The following is a 12,800-nucleotide window of genomic DNA, read 5'->3' as shown; positions in this document are numbered from 1 at the left end:
GTTTAAATGTATTTCTCTCATCCTAAACTAAATTGTCTCAATGTCACTGTTAAGAGTCAGGTGTAGTCAATGTAAAGATATTGAAAAGCATACAGTTGACTCTGAAATGATGTAATAAATTGTACATGGTGTTTTGCTAACAGTTTATGTTGCAAGAGACCCTTAGCGTCCCTCAGCTTCACCTGCATATCCACAAACGATGATGGCTGTATAACATTTTTTTAATCTATACGGTATATATTGGGGCCTAAAGGTTAGAGAGTTTGGCTTGTAACCCAAAGGTCGCAGGTTCGAGGCGTAGTACTGACAGGGAATGTAGGTGGGGGGAGTGAATGATCAGTGCTCTCTTCCACCTTCAATGCCATGACTGAGGTTAGACCCTGGAGCAAAGCACCGACCCCTCAAGTGCTCCCTGGGCACCGCTGCTCCAAGTTTGTGTGTGTGTGTGTGTGTGTGTTTGTTCACTGCTGTCTGTGTGTGTGTGTGCACTTGGATGAGTGAAATCCAGAGCACAAATTCTGAGTATGGGACACCATGCTTGGCCACACATCATGTACTTTCCTTTTCTATATTCAATTTTATCAGTCTGATCAAATAGATAGTCAAGGAGGATAACTTAGACTTTAACTTGCATTCTGGGATAGGCCAAATCCTACAGTATTTCAGGTTTTTATGCTGAAAGACTAAAAAGCTGTGCACATCCAAGACGATCAATTTAAATTGTAGGGCCTAAAACAACAACTAATTTAAAAAAAACTTACACTGGAAATTTTAGCAAATTAGCATACTGTGTAAAGTATAATACTCTGTACTGTGGAAATAGTATATGGTAGCATGATATTCCATGACAGTCAGGCACTATAACACATCCAAAAGCGCCACCTATTGGGTTTCGAGAGAGAATGATGCCTCAAATTGTGCTAAATTAATGCTAAAGTGCTCTCTCTAGTGGACTGAGTCTGCATACACTGTTTAGCTGCCATTTAGCAGATATTTTTTAGTCATAAACAGAAGGGTTTTTTGGTCAACATGCACTTTCGTGAGTAATAGACCACGATTGAGACGTCTCTATTTTTAGAGAAGAATGCCGTAGCCTCAATCCACACAGGGTGGCCAAAAATACATTTTAGGTAAACACCAGGTAAGGGCCCAGCTGGATAGCGGTGTATTTAATGAGTTGTATGTGATGCATCTGAGGTTTTATTACTGCTTGCGGCTGTTGACTTGACAGAGAAGTAAAGTGCCAAGAGCAAGGAGATAATGGCTGGATGACTTTAAACTAAATCACAAAATCGTCATAGGATAGAATGAATCATCTCATGCCTATTTGCTCAAAGCAAACACATTTTTATCCATTTGCTGCTACCTTTATTGGTGTGTCACGCTTAAGCTGAAATAACCTTGTTTATGCCAGGATCTTGTTTTATAAAAATCCATGGCAACGGCAGTAGCACCGGCATTAGCACAAGGGTGATTTCAGGCAAGGTAAAGAAAGATCAAAACTCAAGAATTGTACTAGAGAGCCATTTCCTGAGATGTAACTTACTTCAAGCAATAAAACTGTCTGTCTAGCTGCATGTTTACCTCCCTAAAAGGATTAATGTTTTCAAATGAAAGTTTTCATTTATACTTGCCATACCTGTAGAGACAGGGAGGAAGAAGAATGAGGCTCTCGTTTGCCCGTCTTCTTTGAATTTATAAATATAATACAATATTTTACATTAAATAATACAACTTTTTCCTCTAAGGGTATTTATCCAAGGCTATAGATTTGTATGAGAATCTTTAAATTCTTGGTGTGCTGTTTAAATGGTTTTTGGCTGTAATGTTTTTCATCTGTTCAGTCTTTTAGTTGGTTTAAAGTATTATTACATTACTTACTGTAAAGAAAAAATATATATATTCTGAGATTGTAAATAAAATTAATATAATTGGAGTATGTTTTACAAGAAAATACTATTTCGGTGTTTCACATTTACTGTAATTCAGTGTGTTACTTGCTGTTTCTTGTAACAATTTTTGAAATTTACTAGCAATTTCTGAGTAAAAATTGTTTCTAGGACATTTTTTTCAGTGTATATATCATACAGTAAATAGTAATTAAGATTCAAGTTTCTCAAATTCTGGGTTGCCCAAATCAACCCAAAAATGGCTGTTCTGAAAAACATTGTGAAATGTTAATTAACCAATTAACCATGTAATAATAATAATAATAATAATAATAAATAGGATTAAATAGGGTGAAAAAACACATCCTTTATACGTTTTTGCTGGCATCAAAGCTTGTGTGTTCAGTCAAGCTCTTCACTTTTTCAGCAAGAGTATTTTTGTGCAATAAAGAATTTTGGTATTGAGCTGAGTAACCATTTTATATCAACTGTAAAATCTGGAACCTGAAGCAGAACCAAATCTAGACCACTGTCTACCATTCTATTCAGCAGTGGCCCTCTAGGGGGCCTCAGTAAACTTCTGCAAGAAGTTTTTAAATGAATGTAAATTACAAAAAGTAACAAACCACTAAAGTGCAACATATAATGCAACATTTAAAGTGACATCAAATTACTTACTCTGGAGAAAAAATCAGGAACTTCACAAGCAAGAGCACAATGACTGACTTCTTTAATCTAATAAAAGAGATGGCAAAATGACAAGGTTGCCATCTCCTAATTGTATAGGTCTCTGTTCATAGCCAAGCCAAACAACTAGCTACCTTGATGTTTGGTGGTGTTTTTTTTTTTTTCTGTCTCTGAAAAACAACACATGCTGCTTGTAATTACATGCTTTGATCTGAAGATAAGTAGACCAACTATTGAACAAGCCCTCTAAAATGCAAGAACATCTAGAACTAATATATATATAATAATACGTTTTAATTTTTTTCAGTTCTGCATTGTTTTCTTTACAGACATGTCTGCCATAACCCAAACTGCACTATTGATGATCAGATGGTGGAACAGGCTCCTGCTGGCACAGCCATTATCTAGATGTCGCTGACTGTCTGGGTCACGCTGTTCGAAAAAGAACACAGTGAGAAAAGCAGCAGGGCAAGACACACACAAAAAAAGTGTCTGTCACTGCAGTTTACTACCTCAACACATTACTATGTCTTAATAACGAACCCCAGTTCTCATATTAACCTACATCTGAGCTGAAGTGTGTCATTTTGTTCAAATGCTTTCTTTTATCCCATAACATTAAAAGACAAACACAAATAAGCCATATGTAGATTTACTATACTTTTTTTTAAGTGGAAACCATTTTTGTGTGGTGATATAAAAAAATTCAGTTTGCTTGAGCAGCCAGGAAACAGTGATTGATCATTTTAGAATGATTTGTTTATTTTGCATTTGTCACATGACAAATGAACGAAAGACTCTAGACTTATGTTCCTCATAATTTATCTTGGCTGCATTTGAATGATTTCCGAAGATTTTTTATGTCGATGTGTTTGTGGGTTTTGACTACTGAATGATAACAATTTAATTTAATGACTTAATTAAAGATTAGTTTATTTTGCTGAAGGAAATTCAAAGATTAAGTGTTTCAACCAATGGCCAGCTAAAAGTGTTTGGGAAAACCCGTTTAAAAATAGTCAGTATTTTTTACAATAAACATTACACACTTCACTGAAAAATTAACAAAGTATGGCAATTGGAAACGGCTATCTTTATTCATTATATTCACAACGTAATAAGGAAGCAAGCAGACGTTGTCTAAGCTAAAAAGAGACTACAGGGAGAAAAACAGAGTGTTAAAGTGTGAAAGTCAATTTGAGCGCTATGTGTTAAGGGGGTTTTGTCCCGTTCTCCTTTATAGAGTGCTGTGTTAGCATTTGTGATTCGTTCAAGGCTTAGACTACAGGAGGGTGAATAACAGCCAGCTGTCGTCCTCTTTCTGTGATTCATTCTCTCAGTCTATGTTGCCCTACCCATATTTCCAGTTTTCCGCTTTAGATCTCAAACAAGGAATCACTCTTTGTTCTTCATGATTCCTCTGTTTGGACTATATGTGTCTTTTGATCAACCACATTGTTATCTAATTGGGTTGTGTTTACACTTTGCCAAATAAATGCGTTTCCACATTTTAGCCCATACAAACTAAAAACATTAGGAGGCCATGCACAATTGCTTTGATATAAAATGCAATAGCTGTTATGTGCCACATTTCATTTGGTGCTTCCAAACATGCTTCCATATGTTGAGGCTGTTCCATCTGGAAAGAGTTAGAATTGCGTATATAGCCTGCTTAGATGGTTTGAATGATCACATTGCTATCAAATGCGACTTGCAAGGGCTTTTACACTTGTTTTTTCATTATCGGTTAGCTAGCTGATCAGTAAAAGCACATACAGTGTAAATACCTTCAGTGAAGAAGGGAATGACAATGACAAGCACTGTGAAGTGACTTTCGTTGTCAGACTCAGTGATGAATTTCTCAAAGGGAGACTGTTCTGTCATCAAGTATTCACAGTAATGAGGTAAATGTGTGGGTAACTGTGAGATCTCATTAACTTCTTTTGTGAGATTCTTCATCATTAGCAGGTAACAGTTCTGGTGTCTCGGTGGATCACATTTGTCAGTTTAAGCAACATGGTGCTACACCACACAAAGCGAGACTATTTAACATGATTCTTATGAAGTTTTGACAGCTCATAACAGTCTTGTGCACAGCTAGGAAGAGAGAGCGAATGTATAATTATAATGTTTGGGTTTTGATGAGCGTCTTTGTTCCCTCAGGTCACAAACTGCCGTCGAAGTCAGGTGCTCAAATGGCGACACATCAGCGAGATCTCAGTTCACACCTACAAAATCCATGTGATGTCATTTACGAGGATAGTAAATGTCAGCCTGGCACTAAATTACTCTCATATACATCTGTGACACACAGGTGAATTCCAATGAGCTTAACACACGTCTGGCACCTACCTTCTCACACTTGTAATAGACATATGTGCTACCCAGTAAGCCACTGAATATTGAGCTGAAATCAGATCAGTCAGGCGGAAAGCAATATTGCCTCTGCAAATTGATTCGGTGCTTAATTAATCATAAGAGCTAATGGAGCCACAACTCTGTCAGGACACAAATATCATAATTTAAAGTCATATCTTTATATGTGGTAGCTGGTAGATGCATTTTATAATGCACTAATAGCTAAAGCCAGTCATGTGATGGATTTATTTATTATTAAAAATATAATTAACCTTTATTTTATAAGTATTGTCACTTTAATGTTTATTTTATTATGAAGTATTAATAATAATTAATAAAAACATTAATAACTTAAAAAGGACATAGCTGTTACAAAAATTAAGATTTTAGCAGGTAAACGAGTATAGCGTTAAACATGTTCTAAAAATGGCCAAACATGCAGTTTAAAAATCAAATACAGATTTTTTTTGGAAACATTTTAAGCACAACCACATTACATAAACCGGATATTTTGGACGTTTTTCTGTGTGTTGGTGCTATTAAAGGAATAGTTCACCAAAAAAAAAAAAGAACTGTCATTCATTACTTACCCTCCTGTCGTTCCAAACCAGTAAGACCTTCAATTAAGATATTTTTGATGAAATCCGAGAGCTTTCTGACCCTGCATTAAAACGGCAATGCAGCTACCACGTTTAAGGCCCAGAAATCTATAGCAAGGACATTGTTAAAATAGTCCATGTGACATCAGTGGTTCAACCGTAACTTTATGAAGCTACAAGAACACTTTTTGTGAGGGGGACAAAATAATTTCTTCAACAGTTCTTTTCTTCTTGAACATAGTTGCGTTGCTGTCTATGCAGGGTAAGAAAGCTCTCGGATTTAATTAAAAATATCTTAATTTGTGTTCCGAAGATGAATGAAGGTTTGGAACAACATGAGGGTGAGTAATTAATGACAGAATTTTCATTTTTGGGTGAACTATCCCTTTAAGACTACCAATGAGAACAGCTTCACAGAGTGTGTTTGTGAGTAAACTGTGATATGGGGAAAAAACGTAAACCAACATATGGTTGCAAATGCTTTAATAATCTCAAGATGCAAAGGAGTTTTACTTTCGGAGTGTTTCTTTTTTTGTGTGTGTGTGTACGCCCATGGTCCATTGAGAAGCTAAACGATCCGTCTGTCTAACAGGCTTTATGCAGACCTGCATGGTTTGAATAAACAGTTAGAACAGAGATCAGAGGATTGTCTAGACTGCTCAAATTGTGCTCTCTCAAACATTTGATTGAGAGATTTCAGTTCAAATGCAAGTCCTTACTCAACTGTGTAGTCTTTGATAGGAAAAAGAAGTTGTCTACTGTAGAAGAAGTTGTAAGTATCCCATCAAGTAGCTAAATATGTAATCGCTAGACAGGTAATCATTGGACAGACACATGCTGCCCAGATCTTTAACCACTAGGCTGTATCACAGCATACATATCAAAGATTAAGGTCTCTCAGTCTGCTTATTTCATGTGCAAGAGACGCTTTCCATGAATTCTGCATGACTGCTTACGGCTACATCACTTTACACAAGGGAAAGAAGAAGAGATGGGCTCCCTCAATTTGCATTTCTCATCAGGGTCAGAACCGCTTTAACATGCTGCGAATCTCTGATGTTGCTTTTGGTTTATAATAAAATGCATGAAACAGCAGTGAAGATACTGAATACTAAAACATCATTACAGCCACATTAGCCAATGCCACCAGAGACACACTGCTGACGAGAAATAACACTGCAGGATGGAAATTATAATAATGGATCAAGGAGAGCTGCTGACAGTGTACCCTTTCCTCTGATCCTGAAGGTCGTTGCTGCCCTCAGACCCGTTTTGATATGCAACATCAGTTTTTATGTGCCGTTTAGGCAGTGTGACAGTATACATGCGATCGATGTCCAGGCTACCTTTTTAAAACTCAGCAGTTTCCATAAATGTCTCTTATATTAAAGCATTTTCTTTTGTCAGGTGCACAGGATGTTCACTTAAAAAGCTTTAAAATAATTTTATAATAATTGTTTATACATTAAATAGCCTATATAAACCATGCTGAAACCAAAAGTGTAAAATATTATATTTGGTTGCAATCCAAATGTACAAAAACCATTTATGTGAGCAGCAATGAACTATAGCAAAATAGTTCAGTGAAATTTGTATCCTGGGTGGCGACAAGTAACTTGATCCTGAGAAAGTCCTAAGCTTAAAGGGATAGTTCACAAAAAGGAAATTCTGTCATTAATTTCTCACACTCATGTCATTCCAAACCTACAAGACCTTTGTTTATCTTCAGAACACAAATTAAGATATTTTTGATGAAATCCAAGAGCTTTCTGACCCTGCACAGACAGCAACGCAACTAGTATGGACAAAATAGTCATAAAAATAGTCCATGTGACATCAGAGGTTCAACTGTAATGTTATGGAGCTATGAGAATAGGCTACTTTTTGTGTGCAAAAAAACAAAAATAATCACTTTTTTCAACCATTTTTTTCTTCTGTGTCATTCTCCACTGCACATTCATGAGAGTACAATAACGCAAGCGTGTGGTGCTGCTGATGTAGAACCTGGATGCACTGCGGCTTGTTAGCAAAGTGAGGAATGCACATGAATGCGTCACAGTGTTGTGAACATGCATCGAATTCTGACACGAAAGAGAAGAAATTGTTCAGTTGGGGGGGGGGGGGGGGGGGGGCTAAATACATTTTCTTCGTGCACAAAAAGTATTCTCATATTTTCATAACATTACTGTTGAACCACTGATGTCACATGGACTATTTTAACAATGTCCTTACTGCATTTCTTGGCCTTGAAAGTGTCAGTTGCGTTGCTGTCAATGCGGGGTCAGAAAGCTCTCGGATTTAATCAAAAATCTTATTCTTAATATCAAATATCTTGTGTTCTGAAGATGAATGAGGGTCCTGTGGGTTTGGAACGATATGAGAGTAAGTAATTAACTAATGACAGAATTTTCTTTTTTTGTTTGGTGAACTATGCCTTTAAAAAAAGGAAAAGAAACAAAAGAAATAAAATTTGACGGCATTCCACGCTTGTTAGCCAATTAGAAATTAGAAATGCCGCTCTTATTGTCAGTAGGCCTTTTTATCATTAATTTGTGAAATTACTGTCGCCATCTACTCATGGTGTAAAACAAGTTTTTGTCTTAAAAAAGGATTTTATGTTATTCACCATGCCTGCTGGATACACCGTTTTTCCTTTCTCCCACGGAGAACAGAAATGAAATTACTCTGACTTTGAGCTCGCGGCAGCCAGGCGGAGTCTTGCGTCGTCTTGGGAAACGCAGCATATTGTCAGACCATCCCCTGGGCGGAGGATCTGGAGGTTGGTGTCTCTGCTTGCGCTTTCCCACTCGGTTTTTAACACGCTCGGTTTAGTCCCGGGCAGAGACGTTCAGTAAGTGGACTCTAGACGGCGGAGTTAAAGACTTCAGAGACGCGCAACCCAGGAACGGATAGAAACGAACAGACAGTATGCGCTTCATTTTGTCGTCATATATGTTCTCTAGTTTTTGAAAACAAGTGGAATCGGACACAGTGAACGACACAGACATGTAAGATCTCTGTCGCATGCTTGAATCAGTTTCTTGACTCACTTTCGGACTTTCCACATTACTGTGCACCATATTTTTTTTTCCTTTTCGTTTACATTCCATTCCATATGGTTATTTAGCCTATAGATGACTGACAATGTGTCCGTTAACTTTTCCATTTGATCAACATCAAGATTTTAGAAAAAAAAAAAATTATGAATGCATGCGGGAAAATGTGCAATAGGCTATGTGCATTACCATTTTATCATCTTTTACCTCCGTTTTTTGAGTTCTTGTCACATAGCACGTAATGCATAATGCATGCAATAGTTTAACTCTGTGCATTTCAAGGATTGGAATATGATCTAGAAAACAGCCAAATAGACTATAGCAATCTTTATAAAGTGATGTTTGAAATCAGATTAGTAACCTGGAAAAGTCATGGAAAATGTGGAAAAATATGTGGGAGCTATGTATATCATCCTCAAAGCTAAGTGACAAACAGGTGACATGTTACTATGCATTTTATGTAAACAGTAGATTATATTTTTGCTTTTTTTAGCAAAAATTGTCATAGTCTATTTCAGTTTTTTTATTCAGTTATTCATCATTAATTTGTGAAATTTTATTCATCTTTGTTTCTTCAGATAGAAAATTACATGAGAAAGGGAACACCTTTAAGTTTATCCAATTTGAAGAGCTTGTCACATCAGATTTATGGCTGGAAACAGATGCCCCATGGTTTTACTAACGCTCCCACACTTTTTACTATTTCCTCAGGTGTAACCGAGCAGGAAGATGCCGGGAGGATCTAGGCTGGTGGGCTTAGGAGCTCTGCATGCTTGCTCAACCTGAAATCAGTGTCTTTTGCATCTATATAAAAGTTTGAGCTGAGCGTGATGGCATCTAGTCTTACATGTGCAGGTGTGGTATGGGCCCTGTTGTCCTTTCTTTGTGCAGCCACATCTTGCATTGGCTTCTTCATGCCATACTGGCTGCTTGGGTCGCAGATGGGCAAGCCGGTGTCGTTTGGAACATTCCGCCGCTGTTCCTACCCCGTAAGAGATGAGGCCCGTGGTGGGACAGTTATGTTGGAGCAGTGTGGGCGCTATGCGTCCTTTCAGGGCATCCCGAGTCTGGAGTGGAGGATCTGCACGGTGGTGACAGGGACAGGCTGTGGACTGCTGCTCCTGGTGGCTCTCACGGCAATCATGGGGTGCTGTGTTACGGATCTAATCTCTCGCACCATCGGAAGAGTGGCAGGAGGGATACAGTTTGTGGGAGGTGAGTTCAATTACAAGGAGCTTGACTGGAGATTCAGTGGATGGGTAAATGGTGAAATGGTTGGATGAATGGATGTATAGATGGCAGAATGAGTGTATAGATGGATTGAGAGATGAAAGTGTGACAGCTAAATGATTGTTTGAATGGGCAACTGTTATAGTTTTAAGTAGTGATAGATTGACACTGGCCATGCTAATAACCCTGCTGATATTAATTTTGAGTTTTGAGCGTTATCATCCTATAATAAAATGAAATAAAACTAATCAAAATAAAATAAATATATTATGTTATAAAAATTATCTAATATTGGCTTATATAATATAAATAATTAAATTTGATTTTCTTAAAAGAATAACCTAATATAGGCTTTATATTGGCCACCCCACTTTCTACAGTACGTTAGTTGGTATTGGCATTGGTCAGCTACTAATTTTTTGGTGCTTTTATTGGTTGGATATATAGATTAGTTGTCAGAGGGATGAATGAATGTACTTGTAAATGCATAGTCAAATGAAACACTGCAACTTCTCAAACACACTTTCGTTTGCGTCTTTCCCAGACGCAAGTACCTAGCAGCTCCTAAGCGGGAACACTGACGACAACCGCATCCTCTTAGTCGAACCTGGTGTGCTTGTTTTGACATTCTGTTGCTACGATTCATGTCATCCTGTGAGGATAGGAGCCTTGTTGATTTGGGCCAACACACCAAACTCACACCCTGGTGAAAATCAGTTTGAGTTTGCTTGGTAACTAAACAAATAGTGAAAAGCAAACAAGAGTTTCCTTTCATGTCCTTAATACTAGTCAGATGGAATTGGTTTTTCAACTGAAGATTGAGCTACAGTTGTTAACACAGAACGTCTATGATTTCATGTACCGATTTTGGATGGGAAGTGGGCATATTATGGAAAATGTGGTAAAATGACAAACTGAAACTAATTGATTCAAAGGATAGTTCACTCCAAATCGAATCTCATGTCGCTCTGACATTATTTCCTCTGTGGAGCACAAAAGAAGATATTTTGAATAACGTCTTAGTGTTCTTTTTTGGTCCATACACTGAATGTCAATGGGGTCCAAAAAACACAGGTCTACATTCACCTTCATTATATGGACAGAAACATTCTTCAAAAGTTGTATAGGTTTGGAGCGACATGAGGGTGAGTAAAAAATGGCAGAATCACACCTGATGCTCCTATTATTGTGAACTTTCTGATTAGTTTGTGATTGTACTTTCTGTATTGCTATACATTCTTTTTATATCGGATGCAGTACCAGCAGTGCTTGAACCACCGGCTGTTATTTTACCCAGATGGCAAGCTGAAGTCAGCCGAAAGGTCTAAATCCATCATGAAGGCACACCAGGCAGTGAAACGAGAAATTTAAGCTTTAGTTACGGCATTCACCAAAGGTCAAAGTAAATGAGGAGAAGCGTTGTGAAAAATAATGTACCGCAATCACACACATTCCTCTCCGGACAGCATTCGATTTCTCCCAGGACTCCAAAAAATTTAAATTACTCAGTAATTTATACAGAGGAATGAGGCAAAAAACGGGCTTGTTCAAATGTCTGTGAAGCACAAATTTACCTGACCTCCTCGGGGAAAACTAGTCCTGGCCAAATAAGCTTTTAATGGTCAAGAAAGAGGATGTGCATTGCAAATCCAGGCTTGTTCTCTCTCTCTCACACACAGGTAAAAGAAAAAGAGAGAGCAGGAGGTAACAGAATAAATTATGTCTTTTTACTTTCATTTTACGAGATCTTTATATTTGTGAGGCAGTAACAGAGCTGCTTATGAAGCGATTGGCTTTGTAATGAGCAGGAGGGCCCCTCACGGGCCCTCATGACTTATGTCACCCTCTCTTCTTTTGTCCTGCCTCGGAGCAGTGACTTTGCTCCATTTTAGAGAGATGGGAACTAATGGAGGTTGATTATACGTGACTTCTCTGTGAGGGACCGTAGGCAACACTTCTCTTTTTCATATCTCTTTTCCCTCCTCCTTTGTGCTCTCTTTACTTTTCCACAAACACTTTGATACACACACCTGCTTTCTTTGTGATGTTTTATTCAAGGGCAACTAAATATTTCCTGTTTGCAGTTTTTCCTTGTCCTTGAAGGCTGTGATTTTGCTTTGTTTTTATCACTTGATACAGTAAAGGCGATAGAGATTCGCTTATGGGCTTATTAATTCTGGGATGGATGCCAGATGCCACATTGGTGTATCACTTCTTCAGTTTGCCATTTTCATGTGGGAATATTATTTGTTAATATGTCAGACTTGGGAAGTAGGCTATATTGTTGTCTGTGCGTTCCGAATGAACGTTATGGTTACTGCATCCTATTGGATTTCCTCTCACACGCACGTCTTGCTTCACAGCACCCGTTGCATGTTTGCATACGTCACGTACGCTCTCCTGAAAGACAGTTGGCTCAGTCATGTGTTTCATACAGTGAATTTACTGTAGGATTTATGGGATCCGTCTGGCTACTGTCAGAATCCTGACCAAAGAGAACCCAAGACCTTGAAATGAGTCTTTTTCGCTTGAGAGATCTGCCGATATGACTCAGTGGGATCTGGGTGTTTTCTCAATTACTCTTTAATGTCTTCTTATCACATTAGTGAAAAACTGAGGACATCCTTTCAGAACAACCTCAGCTCATGGGAGATATTTCTCACTTTGCTGTAATGACATTGCCTGATGAGTTTGTTACAGTTTGCGAATGCAAAAATCAACTGTTTGGATTTCTCCCAAGCTTTCCGTCCCTTATGTATTGCCTTATGCCCCTATCAAAAGTCTGTTTTCTGAAACTCTTTCTTATCTTACTCCTTTTTCTCTTTACTTTTGAGTATTTGCTGCCCTGTATGAATTTCGCATTAGAAGATGAAAAAGAATGCATTCATTGAACCATAACTATGCCCACTTGACTTGACTGTGTATCACGTTTTGTCTTTTTTTTTGTGCATTTTCTGCAGTGGTTGCAGGCAAGAATCTACAGA

General features: G+C 37.9%; 1 protein-coding gene across 1 annotated transcript in view; it reads left to right on the top strand.

Annotated features, from left to right (window-relative positions):
- Positions 1-8,193: 8,193 nt before the first annotated feature.
- Positions 8,194-12,800, top strand: part of LOC306864458 (LHFPL tetraspan subfamily member 6 protein) — a 50,296-nt gene continuing 45,689 nt past the window's right edge. Inside the window, exons 1-2 of the mRNA XM_079408478.1 lie at positions 8,194-8,538; positions 9,298-9,801. Of these exons, the coding sequence (XP_079264604.1) occupies positions 9,417-9,801 (385 nt within the window). The 5' untranslated portion in view covers positions 8,194-8,538; positions 9,298-9,416. The remainder of the gene's footprint in view (positions 8,539-9,297; positions 9,802-12,800) is intronic.

This window comes from Barbus barbus (assembly GCF_936440315.1).
Source record: "Barbus barbus genome assembly, chromosome: 45".
NCBI classification, from domain to species: Eukaryota; Metazoa; Chordata; class Actinopteri; order Cypriniformes; family Cyprinidae; genus Barbus; species Barbus barbus.
The sequence above is the reverse complement of the archived record's forward strand: the minus strand, read 5'-3'. Positions and strand labels throughout refer to the sequence as shown.